We start from the raw sequence: 23,058 nt of genomic DNA, 5'->3' as shown, positions 1-23,058 counted from the left end.
CATGCCAATTGAGCTAGATGTTCCCCGAGACCATGGTCCCCAGAGCCCTCCGTCCAGCAACTCAGTCCCTCGGGGAGTTTGGATCTGTCCATGGGTCTTTCTAATGTTTTACTTTGATGGTGTCATGTCTATAGTCAAAAACCTTCTAGGGTCTATTTTCCCCTAACTTTTAGTAAGCACTTATTATGTGGCAACCCCAGTGCAAACATTTCATTGTCATTGAAAGTCTCATGACAACCCTATGGGGTTGGCACTGTGATTATCCCCATTTTACAGATATTGAAACTGAGATTTGAAGAGATTAAACAACTGTCCATAGTCACAGCAGACAAGCAAAAAAGCTGGGCATGAACTCCCTTCTGACTCTAGACTCTGTTCCTAATCTCTGACTGATAGAGTGTGCTACAGAGTCGGGCATCCAAGGCTTTCCAAAACTTGAGACGAGCCTTTTTTTTCCAGTCTTTTTTTTCTGATGGGCCTCATACATGAGTTAGTGTGACTTACATGATAATATAATGAGAAGAGTGAGAGCATTGTCTTTGGAGCAAATCTGGACTTTGCTACTTGCTAGTACCCAACCCTTCTGAACCCCCATTTTCTCCTGGAAGGAGTTGAAACTAGATATCTAGGGGTAAAGGACTGATAAAGAAATCAGAGGTGTTCTTACAGTAGATTTGGTGGGGCAAAAAATGAGAGATCGAGGGGGAGGAAGAGAGATAGTTGTAGTTTTTGTTAGTTTTAAAGTAGGGAAGACCTGAACCTACTTATAAAACCAGTTACTGTCCACTCATGTCAACCCCATGTGTGTCAAAGTAGAACTGTGCTGCATAGGGTTTTCAATGGCTGATTTTTCAGAAGTAGATTGCCAGGCATTTCTTCCAAGGCTCATCTGGAATCGAACCTCCAAAATTCCTATTAGCAGCCAAGCGCATAAACTGTTTGCACCACCCAGGTACCCCCAACCCACTTATAGAAAAAAAGGAAAGGGGCCACCAAGGAACAAAGATGGAAGAAATGAAGGTGGAGGAGGCAGAAATAGAAGAGGAACATAATAGATGTGCAGTCCTCCGTGATTTAAAATGAGTGAGTGCTTTTTTATAAGCACATGATCAATTAAAGATTAAAAGGTAATGAAGTCATAAAAATCCTTGAGTCAATATTTATTGAAATAAATTGATTATATCTGCCCTCTGAGAAGAACTACTAAAACACTAAAACATAAAGGTCTAAATAATGACAGTAAACAATTATCTAGGGCAAATTATAGCCAGGCTCTGTAGTCTGTAAGGGCTTTGCATTTAATCCGCACAGTATTCCTGTGCAGTTGACACTTTTTATTGTTCCATTTTACAGATGAGAGGATTGAGGTGTGGATAAACTAAGTTACTTGCTGAGTTACATAATTCTTAAGTGACCGCTGTTAGTTGCTGTCCAGTCAGCTCGGGGTCATAGCAACTTTATGTATAACAGAACTAAATCTCAAATAGTCCTGCGCCTTCTTCATGATCATTGGTGTGTTTGAGTCCACTGTTGTGGCTATTATGTCCTCAATTAACACATGACTACTAGTTCAAGTAATTTTTGTGTATTGTATGTATACCAAGGAAGGAGGACTGTATCTAAGGAACGTGTTTCCAAAGAGGGTTAATATGTGCAGATTAGACAAAGACCCTGTTTGGAGGAAAGACATATTAAAATGAGTTACTCCAAGCCCCTGCCTGGCTGGAGGAGAGCAGCCTTCTGGAGATAGGTCTCCTAGCAGATCTTGCATCTGCAGACTCTCACAGATAGTTGAGCAAAGAACATGGCTTCTAGCAACTGCGCAGGTTAGTCAATATGGTGTGGAAGAGAAAAAGCACACGCCACCTCCTATTGCCTGAGAAAATAACATGCGTCAACAGCTCTCTTCCAAGATGTAGCAACCAATCTGTAGCAGCTGCTCTCTGTGGAGGTATTAAGTGTTGTGGAAACACCTGTGTGTGTCTAATTCCAGCCCAAATAAGTCTCCTTCCTGCTCCTGAAGAATCTACCTAAATGGAAATTACTATTTCTAGCAGAGTGATTTGTCTGTCAGTTCCTGCAGAGATAATTTCATCTCCCCTTTTTTGACCTTTTCTTTTTTTAAATTGAGATATAATTTACATACAATAAAATGTACACATATTAAGTGTTTGGTTTGGTGAATTTTGACAGTTATTATACTCATGCACCCACCAGCCAAAACAAGAAATTTTCTTTATGTCCCTTTCTAGACAGTTCTCCCTTCTGCCCTGAGGTAACCACTTTCTGCCTTCTATCATCATATATTACTTTTGCCTGTTCTCATGCTTCATATAAAGGACATCATACAAATAAGTCTGTTGTGCCTGGCTTCATTGTGGTATGCTCTTGCCATGGAACACTACTCCACAATAAAAAGTACCGGACTACTGACACACAGCAACACGGATGAATCTCCTGGAGAGTTGTGCATTGAAGTTGGCACAGTTAATTTTTCATAGATAGAATATTCTTAGTAACCAAAATAACCCAGAGAATCTGCTGCTTCTTACTTTCGCTTGTCATAGAGCCCAACTGCTGACTTCATCTCCCCCCTTCTACTTTCTTATCCTGAGAATCATGTCTTTAGAATCCATTCACTTTATATGCAACTCATGGGCTATTGTAATAATGACTTTTGAACGAAATTTAAAATTGTGGAGTGATTAAAAAAATAGGAAACATGGTGGGCATGTTTCATGGTATCTTTTTTGTATTTTCAAATGACTAGAGGAGAGAAGGAGGCAAGGCAGCAGACCGAGGCTCTCGGGGGTGGCTGTCCAGTGGGCCCTGGATGTTCACTTCACGACTACTACCCGCTGCGTGCTGTGCACTTTTCATTGTCATGAGAGAGAATGTTAAGAAAACTATCCCCACAAGAAAACAGTTTTTCTTGGCAAGTGAAATATGACTTAAGGAGCCAGAACTGGAGACATACGGTACTATGAATGAGTGCTGTGTTACTTTATTGGATCTGAGTCCAGGCACTATTTATACTGCAGCATATTCAGCACCAGATTGTTAAATCTTAATACTGAAACAGTGCATCGTTTTAATATTTTTGTTCTGTTTATTCCCTGTTTTCAAGCATTATGTCAAGCATTGTGCATTCATTTATTTCATCTTGGACAGGACATGCCCTGACCAGAAAGTTCATTTCCTATTACTGGAAGGTCGCCCCATAGCTCTAAAGCATTATCCTGTGGAGCTTTTACAAGTTCACTTGGTTATATGTGTGTTCTTATTCTTTGATGATAAAACAATATTTTTTTTTTTTTTAAAGAAGAGCATAGTTGGACTCACCTGTATTGTCAAAAATAAAAATAAAAATGCTGTTTTCTCTTCTATCACTAAAACATAAATGCTGTTTATGTGTGGCAATTTCTGACATCCTGGGGACTGCTGAATTTTTCATAGTATACAAATAAATTTTTGTGACTCTGTGTAGCTTGTGATAGGGGATTTCTCTTCATCAGTGTTATGTGTGCCCCATGCACCAAACGTGATGGGCCCATCTTATTAAGAAGTTCACGTTTCACAGCACGTTGCTGAAGCTATCCCATGAATCTGCCGATCACAAGGGTATTCCAAACGTTGCTGCTCTGTGTAGTCCAGGTTTGACCAGGATTTTTTTCTCTCTCCACTGTCATGTGTGTTTACCATATGCAGCAGGAAACACACAGAGAAAGGGTACTATGTCACTCTAAAAAGAGCTGAGGAATGAAAAAAAAAAGGGAATTCAAAGGCATCTCTGCTATTTCTGATCTGCGGTCAATCATTGTGCTATTGCATTTGGCCAATGAAAGCAAACTCTCTGCCTGGTGAAACGAGGATCTGGAAGTAAACTCTAACTGCCTCATCAGCCCCAAATGCTATTCACACTGGGAATCGCACCACAGTCAGGATGTAACTGCGTGCTGAGCCCACACATAGGAATTTTCTTGTACAATTCAAAACCGAATCTTGTATTTACTTAAGGCTTCTTTTTTTTGTGCATCTATGAAATCAGCAGTCCAGTATATTTAGCATCAGTCTTAAGTTAGAATGTGAAACAAGACTTTGGGGGAAGCAACTATCCGTATGGTTTTCTAAGTAATTTAAGAAACAGGAAAACATAGAAGAATTGATTGTCTGTGAGTAAGCCTCATCATTTGATTCCCATCTTCCTGTATAGTTAACTAACTCAATTGTCAGCCAGAAAGAAATTGCTTATTGCACTGGGTTGTAAAGTATCACTGAGTGGGCCTTGAATGTTGACTATGGAATGACCTTCTTAACATTGAACAAACAATGGGGAGGTTTAATAAATAGCAGATAATGTGTTTATGATGTTTTTCTTCCCTGTGCAGGAATAATCAAGCTGGGGAGGTGGAACCCTCTCCCCCTCAGTTACGTGACAGATGCTCCCGATGCGACCGTGGCCGACATGCTACAAGATGTCTATCATGTTGTGACGCTGAAAATCCAGTTACAAAGGTGGGTGTCTCTGAACATCTGCCCTTCCTTACTCTCGGAGCTGCTCCGTCGATGATAGATTCACTATGGAAATCAGCTCATCCCGTCTTCATTAATTTCTAGAGAAGGAGAAGGAGGGAGAAGGGAAGGAGGGGCACTTCTCCAGGCATCTTTATAGTCCACATTCCAACTGTTTTATGTTTTGTTTTCAGAAGCAGTGAAGTGGTAACCCAGGGGAAGCTTGATAAATCATTAAAAATCTGAAGCCCTTAAAGGGGAACTTTCCACAGCGCCTGATTTAATGGGTCCTCTAGGCCTGGTCAAATGCTTAGCACATAGTATTTGAAGAATAAACACCTCTACTGCTTTCAGGTTTGAGTTGTGAGGGGTGAGTTTTGCTCTCATAGCAGGCTTACCAAGAATGTGCTGGTGCTGGAGGTCTTGTTCATCCCTTTCTGGAGGCCACCTCAAAGAAACACACTCCATGGCCTGCAGAGGTCCTACAAGTGGTTTCCTTTTTCAGATATGGCATCCAAAACAAGTTATGCCTCTAAAGAATGTATAAATTCTCTGCAGAGTCTTTTATTATAAAGATTTAAGGAATGTTGTCCTTTGGCATACCAAAACCAACCAAACCCATTGCCGTCGAGTCTATTCCGACTCATAATGACCCCATAGGGCAGAGTAGAACTGCCCCATAGGGTTTCCAGGGAGTGGCTGGTGGATTCAAACTGCCAGCCTTTTGTTTAGCAGCTGAGCTCTTAACCACTGTGCCACCAGGGCTCTCCTTTGGCATAAGGGTTTTGAATTTTCTCCATATGGGGACTTTGTGCATTAATAGAGATCCAACATCCCCATCCTTGTGTAGGAATGCTTGATTGTCTTATCTTAAAATTTATTTTTTGGTTAGGAAAGTCACATCCGTGAATTTTTCTTTGTGGATGAAGTATGGGCCTTCAAACTTCAAAATTTGATGTAAGATTTATCTACACTGACCCTTTGGAATGTTAGATAAATTTGTATTGTGGACATTTAGGATCACACTGCCACCCAATTTCTATAAGCAGATTAGAAAAAAAATCACATATATTTAAAAAAAATAGCATTTCTTCATATCCAGAGTGATTGTTTTGCTTAGGCTAGCTTGATAACTAACTTAAAGAGACCACATTTGGGCTCTATCAAAGTCCCCGAGAAGCAGATTTGTTCCACTTCCCTCATTTAGGGCTCCACCTTAAATCCCCTTCTTCATCAGGTCTCCTAATACTGCACAGCCCAGGAGTGAGTGCTGCACTCACATCCCCTGCAGTTGAGGACCTTTACCAAAGTTTGCATGCTGTTCATTCTTGCTCTGTTTTCTAGTTGTTCAAAGTTAGAAGACTTGCCTGCGGAGCAGTGGAACCATGCCACAGTCCGCAATGCCTTAAAGGAACTGCTTAAAGAGATGAACCAGAGCACATTAGCCAAAGAATGCCCTCTCTCCCAGGTCAGTATTTCCAGGCGTCGTTCTGAGAAACACAGAAAGCTCCTGGTGGACTATCTAATCAGAGGAGGAGTACTGTGTAGATAGCTGTCTTCTTTCTCTTTCATTTTTAGAGTCACACTACATTTCAGGAGGAAAAAACATGGAAATGATGGTGCTTTATGTTATAGAGTAGACGTTGTCACTTATTGAGAGCTTTGATGTATTGGGAGTGTATTAAAACATTTTGCACACAGAGTCATTAACTTCTTACATCTGTCATAGGAGGTAGGTATCACTGTTTATAGATCAAGAACTTGAGGCTCAGAGAAGCACTAAAGTTACCTGCCTGAGGTTACTCAGCTGGTTAAGTGGAAGGTTGAGAACCTAATCCAGACTTCCTATTCCAACGCTCATCCTCCGAATCATTGCATTAACTGGTGGATGGAATGGGTCAGCCGTGCTAAGCCTGTCTTTGCATGACTTACTGAGGCTTTTCCCTGCCTAGTGGAGGGAGATGATGTTTACATCATATCCATCTGTAGAGATTTTGTAGCTAATTCCTCACGTGAAAATGCACCAGGACAAAAAGTGACACTCCATTTTTAGTGAACTGATTATAAACTAAAACAAGCCACAAAAATAGAGGGTTGAGCTGATCAAAGGAATAGTGGAGGAAAGGGCTACTTTTGTCCCTTCCGTGGGCTAGGACCCCACTTTTCTAATGATGAGGTAATATTTCGCCTGTGATAGCTTGGGACTGGTGTGAAAATGAACTCAGTTTGATGTTATCTGAAGCTATGAATGGAAATCCTTTTTCTGGTGTGAGTTGCTACACTTGATTTAAGACAAGGGGCTAATTACATGTCTGTCAAGTTCAAAGGAGAGTGGTGAGAACCTTAGTAACTTGAGGTGCCATGAGCTGTGTTCCAGGGTAGTATAGCCTCTGGGGAAGCGGGAAGCCTAGTGGTTGAGAGCATGTATTCTAGAATCATATAGACAGATTCATGTCCTGGCTTACAAGCCTTTGTAACCTTACCTTGATGAGCCTGTTTCTTTATAGGTACAACCAGGACAGTAATAGTTATAAGTCATATACCGATTTCCGTTGAGTTGATTCTGACTCATGGCAACCCCATGTGTGTCAGAGCAGGTTTTCAATGACTGATTTTTTTGGAAGTAGATTACCAGGCCTTTCATCCAAGGCATCTCTGGGTGGACTCAAACTGGCAACCTTTGGGTTAGCAGCCAAGCAAGTTAACCATTTGCACCACCCAGGGACTCCCCCTAAGTCATATAATGAAGATTAAATGAGATAATACACATAAAATGCTTGGCCCAGTGCCTGACATGCAATAATGCTCCATAAGCAATATCAGCTATTATTATGGAGACATGATATTGTTGGTATGAACTCAACAGTTTTTTTTGTGTGTGTGTGTCTTGGAGAGTATTTTGAAATTTGGATCCTCTGAGACAAAGCATGCTATCAATATTTTTGCCTCCAAAAAATCAAGAAAGCATGCATGTGGGTAGTAGATTGCTAGATAGAAAGGGACATTAATATTTCTTGAACATCAGCTATGTGCCTGATCTTGTGCTTCGGGCTTTCACATAAGCCACCTTAATACCCACCTGTAGGTACTGTGTAGGTGCTAAAGCCTTGCTGCCAGAATTTTGATTTACTCAAGTGCAAATGCTCATGAAGTTACAAAAATATTTTGATTATTCTGATAACAAACAGGGACTGGATAAAGAACAAGTTAGGAGCAAACTTTCAATCATTTGTCCTAACTTTTACAGATAGGTACAATTAATTATCTCTTGGAATCACACAGAAGTCAAAACGGGCTTTGCCTGGAAGTGGACAAGCTCCCAACTTAATATCACAAATTTACATTTTATTCAAAGCTTTCAAGACTTATGGAAATTTCGTTCAAACTGATATATCATGATTATCATATTTGGTTGTAACTATAAATGTGAATCGAGGGGCAGCACAAGTTGAAAGAACCCAAACCAGGATCTGAGAGCCCTGAATTCTAATTTCAGTTCTTTTATGCTGGATGTGTGATCCTATGAAGGTCTATTCTCTTCTCAGAGCCTTGTTAAACTCATCTGTAAACTAGTCATGATTGTATCTGCATCTTTCACATAATTGAGAGTGTCCTTAGGTTCAAATGAGATCATTTTTACCCCTCCCATAAAAAAACTCTTTCTCCCCCATTTCCTGTTCTCATTGCCTGTGCACCTAGTTGCCTATCCTAAAAAATCCCTTGTCCTGGCTAGCACTAATCCAAAAAAACACAAAATAATGAATGCTGGAAAGGTTGTGGAGAGACTGGAACACTTACACACTGTTGGGAATGTAAAATGGTGCAACCACTTTGGAAATCAATTGGCGCTTCCTTAAAAAGCTAGAAATAGAAGTACCATACAATCCAACTATCCCGCTCCTTGGAATATATCCTAGAGAAATAAGAGCCGTCACACGAATAGATATACACACAGTCATGTTCATTGCAGCACTGTTCACAATAGCAAAAAGATGGAAACAATCTAGATGGTTATCAATGGACGAATGGATAAACAAATTATGGTATATCCACACAATGGAATACTACACAACGATAAAGAACAAAGATGAAGCTGTGAAACATCGTATAACATGGTGGAAGCTGGAACTTATTATGCTGAGTGAATTTAGTCAGTTACAGAAGGACAAATACTGTATAAGACCACTATTATAAGAACTCAACAAAAGGTTTAAACACAGAAGAAAACATTTTTTGATGGTTACAAGGGTGGGGAGGGGGGTGAGGGTTATTCACTAACTAGATAGTAGATAAGAATCATCTTAGGCGAAGGGAAGGACAGCACACACTATAGGGGAAGTCAGCACAACTGGACTAAACCAAAGCTAAGAAGTTTCCTGAATACAATCAAACATTTTGAGAGATAGAGTAGCAGGGGTAGGGGTCTGGGGACCATGCTTTCAGGGGACATCTAGTTCAATTGGCATAACGAAGCTTATTAAGAATATGTTCTGCATCCTACTTTGGTGAGTGGCCTCTGGGGTCTAAAAGCTTGCAAGCAGCTATCTAAGATGCATCAACTGGTCCCAACCACCTGGAGTAAAGGAGAACAAAGCACACCAAAGACACAAGGAAAGTATTAGCCCAGGAGACAGAATGGGCCACATAAACCAGAGACTTCATCAACCTGAGACCAGAAGAACTAGATGGTGCCCACCTACCACCGATGACTGCCCTGACAGGGAACACAACAGAGAATCCCTGATGGAGCTGGAGAAAGGTAGGGTGCAGAACTCAAATTCTAGTAAGAAGACCAGACTTAACGGTCTGACAGAGACTGGAGGAACCCTGGAAAGCATGGCCTCCGGATTCTCTATCAGCCCAGAAATAAAACAATTTCCGAGGCCAACTCTTCAGACAGGGATTAGACTGGACTGTGGGACATAAAATGATACTTGTGAAGAGTGTGCATCTTAGCTCAAGTAGATACAAGAGACTAAATGGGCAGCTTCCATCCAGAGGTGAGATAGGAAGGCAGAGAGGGTTAGGAGCTGGTTGAATGGACATGAGGAATGAGGGGTGGAAAGGAGGAGTGTGCTGTTGCAGTATGGGGAGAGCAATTAGGGTCACATAACAATGTATGTATACATTTTTGTATGGGAGACTAACTTGAAATGTAAACTTCATTTAAACTACAACAATAAAAAAAAAAAAAAGTCTGTTGTCCTTCACTCTCTTGTTTGATCATGTGGATTCTACTGCCTCTGTATCTGGAATCTTTCTCTCTTGTGCCACTGCCTCATTTAGGTCTTCATTACTTTTTATTCTGAATATTTCAAATCATCCAGCCTCACAGCTTTTCTTCTGCAATCTTACCCTCCATGCGAATATTGTACCATTTTCTCATCTCTAAACCTCCAGTGACTTCCACCCCCTGCCACCACTGCTATAAAAAAAAAAAAAAAAAACCGTTGCCTGTTTAGTTGATTCCAACTCATAGCGACCCTATAGAAAGTACAAACTCCATAGCATGGCCCATGAGAGCCATCAAGGTGATGTTCTTCAGTCTTATTTCCCACCACAGCTCCCTTCCTCCCTCTACCTGCACCCATTCTGTGCTCCAAACACTCCAAATTAATTTATTTTCGAACATTTGTCATTGCTCAGAAATCTCCAAAATATCTGTTAGGGCTGGAGAGACCCAACTGGTACCTTTAATATTATGAGTCTAACAAAGCAACTTTCTTAAAAATTCATGCAAAGTTTATATTCTACTCTGTATACTTGTATTTTTAATATTCTTAAAAAAGCAGTAAAAAAATCACTTGACCTGTTAATTTTTTTAGTCTCTTTTCCTCCCTGTGAAAGTGGCACTCCAGGAAGACACCCCATGTGAATCTGTGGCTTTGGTAACCCCGCACACTGGCTGGAATGTACTGCTGTTTTCTCCTTGATAAAATCATCCTTCAAATTCATCTGGAAAGTCACTGCTGGTGAAGTGCTCCGACCTCGTGGTTGAAGTAGTTTCTTCTCTCTCAGGGAGCACTTGGCATACACTGTGTCACAGCACTTATCACGGCCTATTGTCATTGTTTGCCTGCCAATTCCCATTACTAGACAGACTGTCTGCAATAGCAGAGGCTATCTTCTATTTATCTTTGTATCCTCAACATTGAGCACAATGTAAATCTTGCGTGCAGTTGTTGCTCTAATGCAGGGTTTCAACCTCAGTCCTGTTGACATTTGGGGCCACATAAGTCTTTGTTGTGGGCAGCTGTCCTATACATTTAAGATGTCTAGCAGCATCTCTGGCCTCAACTCACTAGTTGTGACCACCAAAAATGTCTCCAGACATTACCAAATCTTCTATGAGTTAGATAAAATCACCCTGGTCAAGAACCACTGCTCTAATGTGTTTAATGAGTATGAAAATGTTTTGGAAAGTGCTGTAAAATGTAAAGTATTATTACTATTTGTCTTAGTTATCTAGTGCTGCTATAATAGAAATATCACAAGTGGGTGGCTTTTTCACAGTTGAGGAGGCTAGAAGTCTGAATTTAGGGCACCAGCTCTAGGGGAAGGCTCTCTCTCACTCTGTCCACTCTGAGGGAAGGTGCTTGTCTTTTTTCAGCTTCTGTTCCTTGGTTCCTTGGCAATCTTCATGTGGCCTGGCATTTATCTTCCCCTACTTCTGCTCACTTCTCTGTGCCTAATCTGCTCCTTCTATATCTTGGAGGTGATTGGTTTAAGACACACCCTACACTGATATGACCTCATTAACATAATAAAGAAAACTCTATTTCCAAATGAGATTACAGCCATGACTATAGGGTTAGGATTTACAACACATTTTTGGGGGGACACAATTCAATCCATAACACTATTACAGTGTTCCTGGCAGATCCAAGATGTTTAGAACTAGAAAGAGCGAACTCAGTAATTTAGTGGTTAATACCCAACACATTTTCAGTCAAACAGAGATTCAGTTCTGTTTAGTATTTTGGGGAGATCTGATTTAAGCATCTGACATAACTATCTGCTTATGAAGAATATTACTAGGGTAGCCCTTCTTAGCCAACATGGACATGTAATTGTGGGCCCTGACGTTAATCCTACAGCTATTACCCTTACTCTTTTCCTATTACCCATCATCCTTAAACATTCCATATTATTCACTTAAGTCACGTAACTATGTTGTATTTCAGTGTGGAAAAAGATTCACCTATTTACATAGTTGTCTGAGAACTGGTACATAGAACATTTTTTGGAGTTCAGCCAATCTATTGTGAAAAAGAACGTATTTTTGTTTTAAAAGCAAGGTGAAACAGTAATGCAACCACGCATTCTACCCCCGATACTGGAGTCCCATTTAAGAGTCAGGAACTTTGCAATGGCTGAGAATACAGTGGTGAAGAGAGAGGGCTAAGCCTTCAATCTAGGAAAAAGTGAGTTATCCAATACATACAACTTACCTTAAAGGAGAAAGGTAGATTGTTGGCTTTTCAAAAATAGACTCAGCTCATGAGCAAAAGGTGTCTTTTAGAAATAATTCTTTCTTTTTAACCCCAGGCCAAACCATATTAGGCATTTCCTTACTCAAGTTTGGTAATTGCATAAATGAGTGATTCGTGGATAGTACATTTTTTTCTTGACTATCCAGTGGTCTGCAGTTCAAAAGAGCAGCCTTGAGGGCAAAAGGAAAGAGTAGAGAGAGAGGTCCATAAATGGGCAGCAATTGTAGCCTGAGGCACTTATATTTAAAGCAAGGGGAAGCAATGTTTTAGCTATTACTCTGTCTGGCCAGATGCTTGAAAAGTATAGGTTGTGTTTGTGTGCCTGTGTACTTATTTTTGACTGCACCTTTTAAAAATGTGTTTACATGCTAACTGACAGCCTCTTCCTTTTACTCCCCCCACCCCAGTCACTACTTCCAGCTTCTTCCTTTGGCCAAATGGACTATCCCAAGCATCCTAACTTACTATACCTTAGGCACAGCTCGCCGTTACTAAATGGTCTTCTCTAACTGCTCCATATGAGAACATTATGGATATGTCTTTCTGTGGCTTATTTATTCTAACTCGAGGAAGGGTCAAAAGATCAGAGTTTTATTTTTGGCCACTAGTTATGTGACCCCTGGTCCTTGGTGTTTTGATCCATTAAAATAAATGGCGCCAACAGTACCTGCCCTTGTCTCTTGTTTTAGGTTGTCGTGAGGATCAAATGGGATGATTAAAGAGACAGGTTTGTTAAATGGAAATTGCAATGAAGGTACAAGTAATTTGCAAATGCCTGCAGCTCCCAAAGTGCCCCTGCCCCATATCTGTGGTCTCTGTGACCCTGGGCATGATTTTAAAATGTTTTTAAAGCAGCTCTGCCCCATGGCTCTAGTTGAGGCTTTACTGCTAAATATTTGGGGAATAAAATGATTGCCTAAAGTTACTGAACCGCAAAGATGTTACTAGATTTCCAGCATGAGAGTGATACAACTTTGATATAGTCTGCCTTTAGAAATTGACTGTGGGATAATTATTTCTGTCATCCTAAGCAAGCCTTGCCCATTTGGGGATCAGACCTATGTGTAACGTTCCAAAATAATTGGGCGTGAAATCAAGCAGCCAGTTGGGTCAGTAGAAGAAACCAAGTTGATTGTGTGTTCATCCACTGACAAGTGACTGATCAAGTGTGTGGACCAGTCTTATGGTAACCAGTTGTCAACTGTCCCCTTCATTTAATCTTAACTTCATGTATGTAGTGAAGATGCATTCAGTGTCGTGTTAAACAATTGCTAACTGTCCATTTTGGTTATTTTCATGCGAGGTTGTTTTAGTTTGCAACCCAACCTCATGAGCTCGTGTTGAAAGAGGTTCACATGTGACAGCTAGAAGATGATACCTAACCAGGTGGTTGTGATGCTGTATGAAGTGATTGCCTGGTAGAGAGAGAACTGACATTGGTTGACTTCACATCTTGTTTCAGGCCTTTTACATAAGTCACCTCACTGAATCCTCACCACCCTCTGAGGCCAGCATTGATATCCCAACTTTACAGCTGGGGGTGCTGACACTTAGAGAAGTGAGTCATTCATCAGCCACTTAGGGGAATGACTCTCAAGTGTAGTCTTTCATACTTTAAAGCCCAGAAGAAGTTTTTCTTTCAACTAGAATAGTAAAAGTTTCCAATTCTGACATTACGCCTCAGAAATGGGGATGGAAAGGGATAGTAGAAGGCTGCCAAATGACATTAAATGAGTTTTTATAACAAAGTAATTTCTCTAGATCCGTTTTTTCCCTTTACAGTTCTTAATTGAACTAGTATTATAGTTTCCTCACATTTAATATGTTACTTAGAGCCGCATACCACACACATACACACACACACACAAAAAAAACAAACTCATTGCCATCAAGTTGATTCTGACTCATGGTGACCCCATGCGTACATATCACAAAGCAAAATGAAAAGACTGAGAAATGAGCAGAGAAGGTGCAAATTGCTCATTCACTGCATCGTGCTCTTTCCCCCATGTGGATGTGGAAAGGGTGCCAGGAGATGCCAGCTTCTCCCCCATTCTGATGGTCGCTCAGACTGGGAGTTCTCCTGCCTCTGACAGGACGTGTAATCATTTACCTTGGTTTGAAAATGTTCTGTTTTTATAGCATGAGTGTATTATGTATCTGCGGCTTAGCTACTCTTAGTATAAGGTTGCTGTTCAAACATTTAAATCCCACTAAGCCAAAGGGAATGTGGTGAAGGATATCCAATTATTTTATCTTTTTTTTTAGGGGTAGAGGGATGCTCAGACCCCTGTCTTTCCAAGTGTATTGTACAAATCGTTTCATCCTGTATTGTTTTGCTCTCTCCTATTAACTTTTAAATTGCCTTATCAAAAATAACTTTCAAATATAGGTGGGCAACTATGTTGTGGTCAGATTGACTGCAAATAAGAAATCTTGATTTTACCTTCTTCCCATCCAAAAATCTTCATATTTAAAATTTCATGATTAACGAAAAAGAAGTCTGAAAACTTCTAAGAGTTTCTAGAGTTGGGGAGACATGTTAAACATTCTTATCTACTTAATATGTAGAATTATTCATAAAATAGCTTTATCTGCCTGAGTGGTATTTATGGTTGTGTCTAAGTATCTTAAGGGGGGTTGCTGTGGTTGCTTATTATATGTGTGCCCCAAAGTGTTGTGTGCTTGGTAAATGCAAAGTCATTTTAATATTAACTTCAGTAAAACATAGTTCCTTTGTTTAAGTGTTAAAAATAACATCTTCTAGGTTATTTGTATCAGTATTGCTTTATATTAGTGTGAATACGCAAGAGTTGGTTGCGTTATAGACTGAAAAAGTAGACTCAGATCTTCTTCCTTTATCAGAAAGATTCTAAAAGTCCAGTTGTTGGTTATTCTGTAATGATTATAAAACATAAAAAAACAACATAAACTGAAAAATAATATACATATTTTTTAAAGCACGAAATGAAATTAGGTCTTTTTTTGGCAGACTGATAGGTAAGAGTTTTAATCATTACTCATCCCATTTTGCAACAAAAGTATCTCATCAGGTTTCAGATGCTATTGATTGTAAGGTGTATCCTGATTTCAGTGACATTAAAATACGAAAAAAATGTGGCTTTAAGATGAATAGAGGTTCTCTGCGCCCCAGGATTCTCTGTAGGACATTGTTCTCTATAGAGTGAAAGGCAGCATGTACTGGGTCTGTGTTAGCCTCTTTCAACTCTCCAGCTAATTAATTAAGTTTTGATTTAAAAAAAAAAGGACATTAACATGAAGATGACCTTTTATTATGTGTCCAGAGTGAGGCCTAGTAAGTCAGACTCAGGCTATGAGAACATGGCAGTCTAATTTAGGATTACAGAATGTTCACGTTACTTTGAAACTGGAATAACAAGACATAGCATGACCTTTTATCTAAAGTATCTAAAGTATACCCAAGATGTACCTTTTCTGTTTTTAAAGCTCTTAAAGTGTTTTGAGTGTGAACTAAGTATAAAGCCTTGCAGAAAAACTAAAAGATGAATAAAATGCCACAAACTCGATAAACATTTCAGGTATCTAAAGATTCTCATTTCTAGGAAATTGTCTTTATTTGCTACCTAATTTCTTTTCTCAGTTTATAGCTTAAAATTCTTTTCTTGTTCTGTGATTAGTAGAGATAGGAACTCATTATAATAAGTTGGGGAAGAGAACCAATGTGATTGAGACTCTGGGTAGCCAACTCCTCCTTTGTAAATGAGTCATGTGAACCTGACTCTAGTACCGGACCTGGTGATGGACCTGATAGAAGCCCAGATATTCTTTTCCTTGTCACAGAGATTGGTTGACATTGGCCTTGAGGGTGTCAATGAAGATGCAGCTGAAGCAAGGACAAAGTAGAGAGGCTAGAGAGAGGGAAATGTAAATTGTCTTGGTCCAGAGTGATGTGAACTTGTGGCCTAGCAAGAGTTGAGGGACAGCTACAGGCTATCCTTGAGTCACTTTAAATTTTAGTCTGTTTTCTAGACCTCTTTGCATTATAAGGTTTAGCACTAACTCCTGCCATAGCTATGTATCCTAAGCCTTTCCAGAGGATAACGGTTATGCAAACAACAGAGAGATGACAAGTACATTTGTGATTATTCACATACACCAGTGTGGCTGGTGTATTCTATTATTAGGCTGCTTTCATGTTCAAAATTTTATTATTATGCTATTTCAGTTTGGCATTTTTAAATTCATCTCTGTCCCTTTTCGTCTGTTATATTGCAGTGACTCAGCTATCCCACATTAGAACTGTGTTAGACACTAGGGAGAAAAAAATGAAACGGCCATAGTCACTGTCCTCAAGGGTCTCACAGTCTAGCAAGAGAGAAAAGCTCAGCCCAGGAAGGGAGCTGGCCCAGCTAACCAGCAGACAGATTTATTTGGTTGTTGATAACACACAAAGCAGAACCCTGCCTCAGGGCGATTAGGGTTCTGTCGATGCTTTAAAATAGCAGGCAGGGTAAATTCAGTGACACACTCGGGTGATACTGGCCCTGGGATTCAAAGAGTTCTCCTTACTCTCTCCCCTTAGAGAACAGAATTTGTTGTTTAGAGATCAGCAACTGAAGGAGGATGGCCATCTGCCATGTAGAAAGGGCCAAAGAGGCTTCTGTGAAATGAATTAGGACTCCCCCCTCCCCTGCCAGTACTGAACAGTGATTTAAGAAAAAGAGGCTGATAGGCTCACAGAGGGGATTGTTTTCAATGGGAGTCTACGAAGGACTGTCTGCTAGCATTTGAACCTCCTGGTAAATAACTTGCCATTACCTTGATTTATTGTTATCCTTTTTTATCTCTACTACTTTGTAGAAATGTCATTACAAGTTCTGAGATTTCTCTGAACTGCTCCATGTCTCGGGATAACTCTTTTTCTTTTTAAAGAAAGATGAGATTTCGAGGCAAGATATAAAACCTGACGCAGGTTGTTTGGGTCTCTTGAGTGGTTTGTGTCCATTTGTTTTTAGACAGAATTTGCAGAAATGAAATATATGTATGAAACGTATACATGTACTCTCACAGTCAGTTCAAGTGTAAGTTAACATCTGCCACAAATATTGGCCCAGACATGCCATATTGACCGCAAACATATCTCTGTAGGGTATTTAATTCAAGGTGTGCAACTCTAGTTTTAATTTTTCAGTGGTAGGTCAGGTTGTGCTCCCTGTCTCTTTCCTTTTAACACCAGTTACAAGCAGATCAGCTAAGGGGTGAACTCAGGAGGGAGAGGAAGATGAAGAGTTGGGAGGAATCGTGTATTTTAGCATTCAGAAAGTTTGAGCTTTGGTTCATTTTTGGTTGAAACACAGTCCAAGAGTTATGTTTAGTTTGCTGTGCTCTAAAATAGCACTGTTAATTTTTTTCATTTGGAGGATTTTCACACAAGTGCTAATCACACGTTTCTATAAATTATATTAATTTAACTTATTTCCCTAAATGTTGTTCTGCAGTGAGTAGCACGGATGTTCTCAGATTCTTGGCTAGGTAAGCCTGTTGCCGTTGGAAGCCAACAGAAACATCTGAAAGGCATTATTTGGATTACGGATGCTGAAGCATCTTATCTCACCTTTTGCTCTGGTTGTAAATCATAGCTCTTCTTCCTCTTTGCATTTAGTCTGTATGTCCTTCCACCCCCCCATCTCTGACATTGCCCCAGGGTTGGCTTTTTGGAGAAAGCACTGCCATCATATACAAATTCAGGTAATCATGTTTGATATTAAATAGTTTCATTTGCAGGAGAGTGAGGGTCTCAAGTTTAGAAGACAAAAGACATTATTATGGGCTATAATGTGCTGGTTCTTGTCCCTAAAAAGGAGTACTCGTATTTTGGAAAAATAACTATTTTATTTTTCTTTCCAGAGTATGATTTCATCCATTGTAAATAGCACATATTATGCCAATGTGTCAGCAACCAAGTGCCAGGAGTTTGGGAGATGGTATAAGAAGTACAAGAAGATTAAAGGTAAACTGACTGTTTTGTTTTTAAAGCCTGTTATCAGTTCCAAAATGAATTGATGGTTCTTTGGAATTTATGGTAATTTTAGATACAGTTTATACAGTTTTGTACAAAGGTAAGATTCTTAATATTTCCGTCATGTTGCCCGACTTTGTTCCTTTAAAACTAAGAGAGTGTTAGAATAAAAAGTAAATTTCTAAGTATGATATGTAAAGTTTGTAGTTTTCGCAGTAGATGCATGGGAAGCCTAGGATCTTTAGAAATATTTTGAAATGGTTTATTCCATATAGGCATGTCTATTTAAAAAACTCCATCAATAAGTCATTTCTTTTAATATGTTAATGGAAATTTAAATGCTGTCATTTTAGGTTAAATCCCCACTTATAGTTTAAGTACTGATCAACATATTGGAATGACTCTTGTGGGATATCAGGAAATCTTTGGTCAGACATGGAGTTTTGACGTTATGTTTATTTGGAGCCAATTCCAGAACACTGGTTAAAGCAAAGGCTGTTCAGTCAGGCAGACTTGTGTTCAAATCTTTGCCTTCCACTTGCTAGCTGTGTAAGCTGGAGCACATTATTTAAGTTCACCAAGCCTCAATCTCCTCATCTGAAAATTGGAAGTAATAATAGCACATTTGTCACTGGGTAGCTGTGAGGACTAAATAAGATAATACTAGCACAAAGTAGCCTCTTCATAAATAATAGCTGTATGAACATAGTAATAATAATTAGTAGTGATAGTCCTGGAGGCCTGGTTTCTCAGTGGTTAAAGTGCTTGGCTGCTAACCCAAAGGTTAGCGGTTTGAATCCACTAGCTGTTCTGTGGGAGAAAGATGTGGTAGTCTGCTTCTGTAAAGATTGCAGCCTTGGAAACCCTATGGGCTAGTTCTACTTAGTCCTTTAGGGTCTCTGTGAGTCGGAATTGACTAGATGGCAATGGGTTTGATTTGTTTTTTTGGTTAGTGATAGTTCTAGTAGTAATATATAAGAAATTGTGTTTGCTCCTGAAAATACAGTTCTGTAGAGCATGCTATTTATGCCACCCAGCCCTTTAAATTAATGAGTGATACTCTGCTTTTGCAAGTATGGCAATGTTGGAAAAATCCTGTTGTTCTCACCTCAATTCAGATAAATGCTAGGAGCCTCTGAGGGGTTTTAGGGAAAATTTTTGTAACATGATAGTTGGTGTTTGAGGGTCCTTCCAGTCCCTATTTTGCATGATTATAACATCATCCAGCGTGCTTTATTATTGGTGTGCGTAGCCTTGCTGACAGTTCACTGCCCCCATCTGAGGACCACATGACAATTTATGGTGGGTAGGTAAATAAAGGATGCATTTATTTGTTTTCCTACCTGCAGGTTTTCTTTGGGGAGACAGGGTGTCGAAGTAATATTTATTGGCTGTTGAGTGTTTGGAAGCTTGTTTACAAGGTTACCTTTTGAGGAAATGAGCTTTCCGTGCACATTTCTGATTACAAAGGAATGAGAGCATTTTAGGCTAAATATACAAGTTATAAGGAAAGTCAAGATGTTGAACTAAAACAAACAAACCAAAAAAAAAAAACAAACCGATAGCTGACGAATCAGTTTTGACTCATAGTGACCTATAGGACAGAGTAGAACTGCTCCATAGAGTTTCCAATGCTGTAAATCTTTACAGAAGCAAACTGCCACATCTTTCTCCCACTGAGCAGCTGGTGGGTTCAAACTGCCTACCTTTTGGTTAGCAGCCGAGCTCTTAACCATTGTGCCACCAGGGCTCCTTAGATGTTGAGCTACCCAGGAAAAATTAAGTGCACTGACAATTGAATTAAGATCCATTTCTTTTTAATGTAGTCTAAAATTCTTAGAGCCCTTTAGATTCTGGTTTGAGCATTTGATTTACAATATTATTAATATTCTCCCTTGTATAGGATAAGATGAATAACTCCTCATTATAAAACATGATTGTGTGGTTCAGAAGGGTTTTTTTTTTTTTCCTGTGTTACCTCCAAGTTTTATTTTGTTTTTTTTAAATAAGATTGCTAAAGTGCTTGAACATACCCTCTTTAGCTAAAAATCAAAAGAAACATGTAGCTTCAAGGTCGTTCGTTAGATCTCATTTACTTGCTGTTATAAGAGAAAGGAAGAGAGTGTCCTCTTTTAATAGGCTGGAGTATAATTCCAGATTGAGAAAGACTTGGAAGCCCTTCACTCTAGTGTTTTCAGAATTGCCACTACAGAATCTGTGAGTGAGTGAGTGTGTGTGCATGTGTTGTGTCCACACACGTATTAACACACATCTTTTACTTTTCTCCTTTCTCTCTTAGAGATGCAGTTCTTCAAGCTCTATTTTTTTTTCTAGATAGTAAATGCACAGTTAAATTTTTAAGTGCAGTAAAAGCAGACTGAGACCTTGATTTCAATCAGGAGGTCAAGGATCCATACCTGAAGGGGCTGTCAGACACTGTGTACACATGCTATTCAAAGAGATGGAGCTTGTCATTGCTGCTTGAAAGAGTGTGCGTGTATGTGTGTGTGTCAGTAGGAAGAGAAAAGGGAAGGTTAAGGTATGTGTGAAGTAAACACAAGCTGCCGTAAAACAGTTCAAGTGGTGTTGATTCATCAAGCAAGGGAGTGGGAGGAAAAACAAAGAATTCATGACAGGTATAATGGTGTGCAGAAAATAAACACCCAGAGGAGTGTATTTTATTAACTTTCAACCCTTGGAAAAAAACAAGTGTTGGACCTATGCAGGCACATTTCATTTGATAGAAGCTTTTTGTTATGATTAGATGTTGCTGTGGGATTTCCTATCTAGTAGGACCCATTTCTTGTGGCAAAGTAATGATTTTGTTTTTAAAGTTTTCGTTTGTGTCCGTCCATTTTCAAAATGGAAAAAAAAAAAAAAGTAATGAATTGCAGGGGCTCCCTGGATGGCACAAAAGGTTAAGCATTCAATTACTAGCTGAAAGGCTGGCAGTTTGAACCTACCTAGAGGCACCTCAGACGATAGGCCTGGCGGTCAACTTCCGAACAGTCACAGCCTTGAAGACCCTATTGAACAGTTCTACTCTGCACACATGGGGTCACCATGACTCCATGACAACTAACAACAACAACAACAGCAATAGCAATGAATTGCAAATCTGGAAATGAGTAGTAGCAAAGCTAGGATTCTGTCTTAGAGCTTTTCCTGAGAACCCAGGGGTCAGAGTACCATGTCCTTCCTTGCCTCGTCAACCCCTTATTTCCACCCCAGAATTACCGGCTTACATGTACTGTGGCTGATATTCAGTATAGAAGAATATCTCAAGCTAACTTGCTGATGTCCCAAACTAAATGCAAGCTACATTGTTAAATGTGTTTCCTATTATCTGCTAATGTCTGTTTTAATAAAACAGTGGGAACTAAATGGTTACTTCTTAATTAAAACCATGATTTCCTAAACATAAGCTATGTGATTCTGTTACAAATTGCCACATATAGATCTCCTAGGTCAAAATTTTTTTCTCTTCTCATAGAAATAAATAAACAGTAAAATAATTATATATTCTGAAAGATCAAAGTAAATATGACTAAAACCTGGCAAAAATAAAAGTCTACTGGAAGGAAGAAAAAAAAAAAAGATCAGGTTGCAAATTCTATAGTAAATGCTTAAATAAATATGAGAAAAATGAACAATCAATAATTTGATACCATTAAAAACAGATGTAAAAACTATATACAAATGGAAAGATCTAAATTTTGAAGTAAACATTTTAATGTGCATTTTTTGAATTTGTTGTTATTATAGCTAAACTATTTACACTTATTCTTGAAAAAGTTCTAAGTTGGTTTGGCTTAGCATGTTAACTTTATTTTCCCTAGTGATCATAGCAAAGCACATTCTGTTTACCTTTATTCTTTAATTTCAAAGACAATCACAGTTGACACAGACATATTTGAGTTAACATTAGCGTAAATTCAGAGTAAATGGGGAGACAGAGTTTGTATACTCTTGTTTTAAGGTCCAGAACCATGAACCTGCTTCCCAGGAGTTTTTGATATTGAAGACAATGGAGCGGGTGGATGAGGTGGTTTCGACAGCAGTTTTTTATTGCTGTTCATCTCGTACTACAATTGCTTCTGGCCTAGATTTTTCAATGTGGAGCTCAAAAACTCCCAAATGCAGGAAAAACATATATACTCCATCTAAAAGCAAAAAAAAAAAAAAAAAAACCAACAATATTAACAGTTATTTAATGACTAGGAGTTTTTAATGTTGGACACAAGGATAATCCACAGAAACCAAGAAATTTTCATGTGTTGCAAGATTATTTTCAAGAAGTCTTTCTCAGGGGTTTTCTCTTCTATTATGAGAGATTTACTCCATCAGTTTTTCTTTCATAAATTTTACACGTTTTAAGAAAATGCTTATTTTTTTTAAATCTAACTCTTCTTTTATATGAACTCTATTTACATGTCCCATCATTTTTATGAAACTAAATGGTAATTATGAATGTAGTACCATCATAAATTATACTCTCTGGCAACCTACATTTGCAGGGGATCAGAATTAGAAAGTACCTTGACAAAAAAAAGGTCCTTGTATATTTTAAATATACCCCAATTAAAAATTAATAAGTTAAAGGAAAATAATTTTATATCTAAAGTGTTTTTCATCTGGTACCCCATGCCAAATGAATTATCATATTTGGTCAGGTTAGTCTCAAGTATTAATACGTCTCAAGAATTAAAGGTCATTGAAAGTTCACACAGATACTAGTGGATGTCATAAAATTATTTGTGTCATAAAATAATACCATTAGAATGAGTGGCCCTAACCAAACCCCTTATTTTGGCCAAAGTACAAAATTATCCTCATCACTTTCCTTTTCTTAATCATTGCTCAAGCACCCGCTGATTGCTGGTTGTCTTAATTTTATTTGTTTATTTGAACTTATTTTGCAAAATATTAAAAAACTGGGGGAAAAGAGGATTTTAAAAACTAGTATTACAGTGTAACATCCCCAAGCCCAGTTTATTCTAGTAATCAGTATTTTATCTGACCCTGTCTGATCTAGTCTTGCAAGATCAAACG

At 38.9% G+C, this 23,058-nt stretch overlaps 1 protein-coding gene across 3 annotated transcripts in view; it reads left to right on the top strand.

Moving 5' to 3' along the window:
* SATB2 (SATB homeobox 2) overlaps nucleotides 1-23,058 on the top strand; it is a 204,823-nt gene that overhangs the window by 83,680 nt on the left and 98,085 nt on the right. For 2 of the 3 annotated variants that reach the window (XM_004378197.2, XM_004378196.1), the window contains exons 4-6: nucleotides 4,389-4,515; nucleotides 5,857-5,980; nucleotides 17,895-17,997. The exons of the other annotated variant lie outside the window; for it this stretch is intronic. In XM_004378197.2, the coding sequence (XP_004378254.1) occupies nucleotides 4,389-4,515; nucleotides 5,857-5,980; nucleotides 17,895-17,997 (354 nt within the window). The remainder of the gene's footprint in view (nucleotides 1-4,388; nucleotides 4,516-5,856; nucleotides 5,981-17,894; nucleotides 17,998-23,058) is intronic. 3 annotated transcript variants of the gene reach the window in all.

This window comes from Trichechus manatus, unplaced genomic scaffold (genome assembly GCF_000243295.1).
Source record: "Trichechus manatus latirostris isolate Lorelei unplaced genomic scaffold, TriManLat1.0 scaffold00056, whole genome shotgun sequence".
Lineage (NCBI taxonomy): Eukaryota > Metazoa > Chordata > Mammalia > Sirenia > Trichechidae > Trichechus > Trichechus manatus.
The sequence above is the reverse complement of the archived record's forward strand: the minus strand, read 5'-3'. Positions and strand labels throughout refer to the sequence as shown.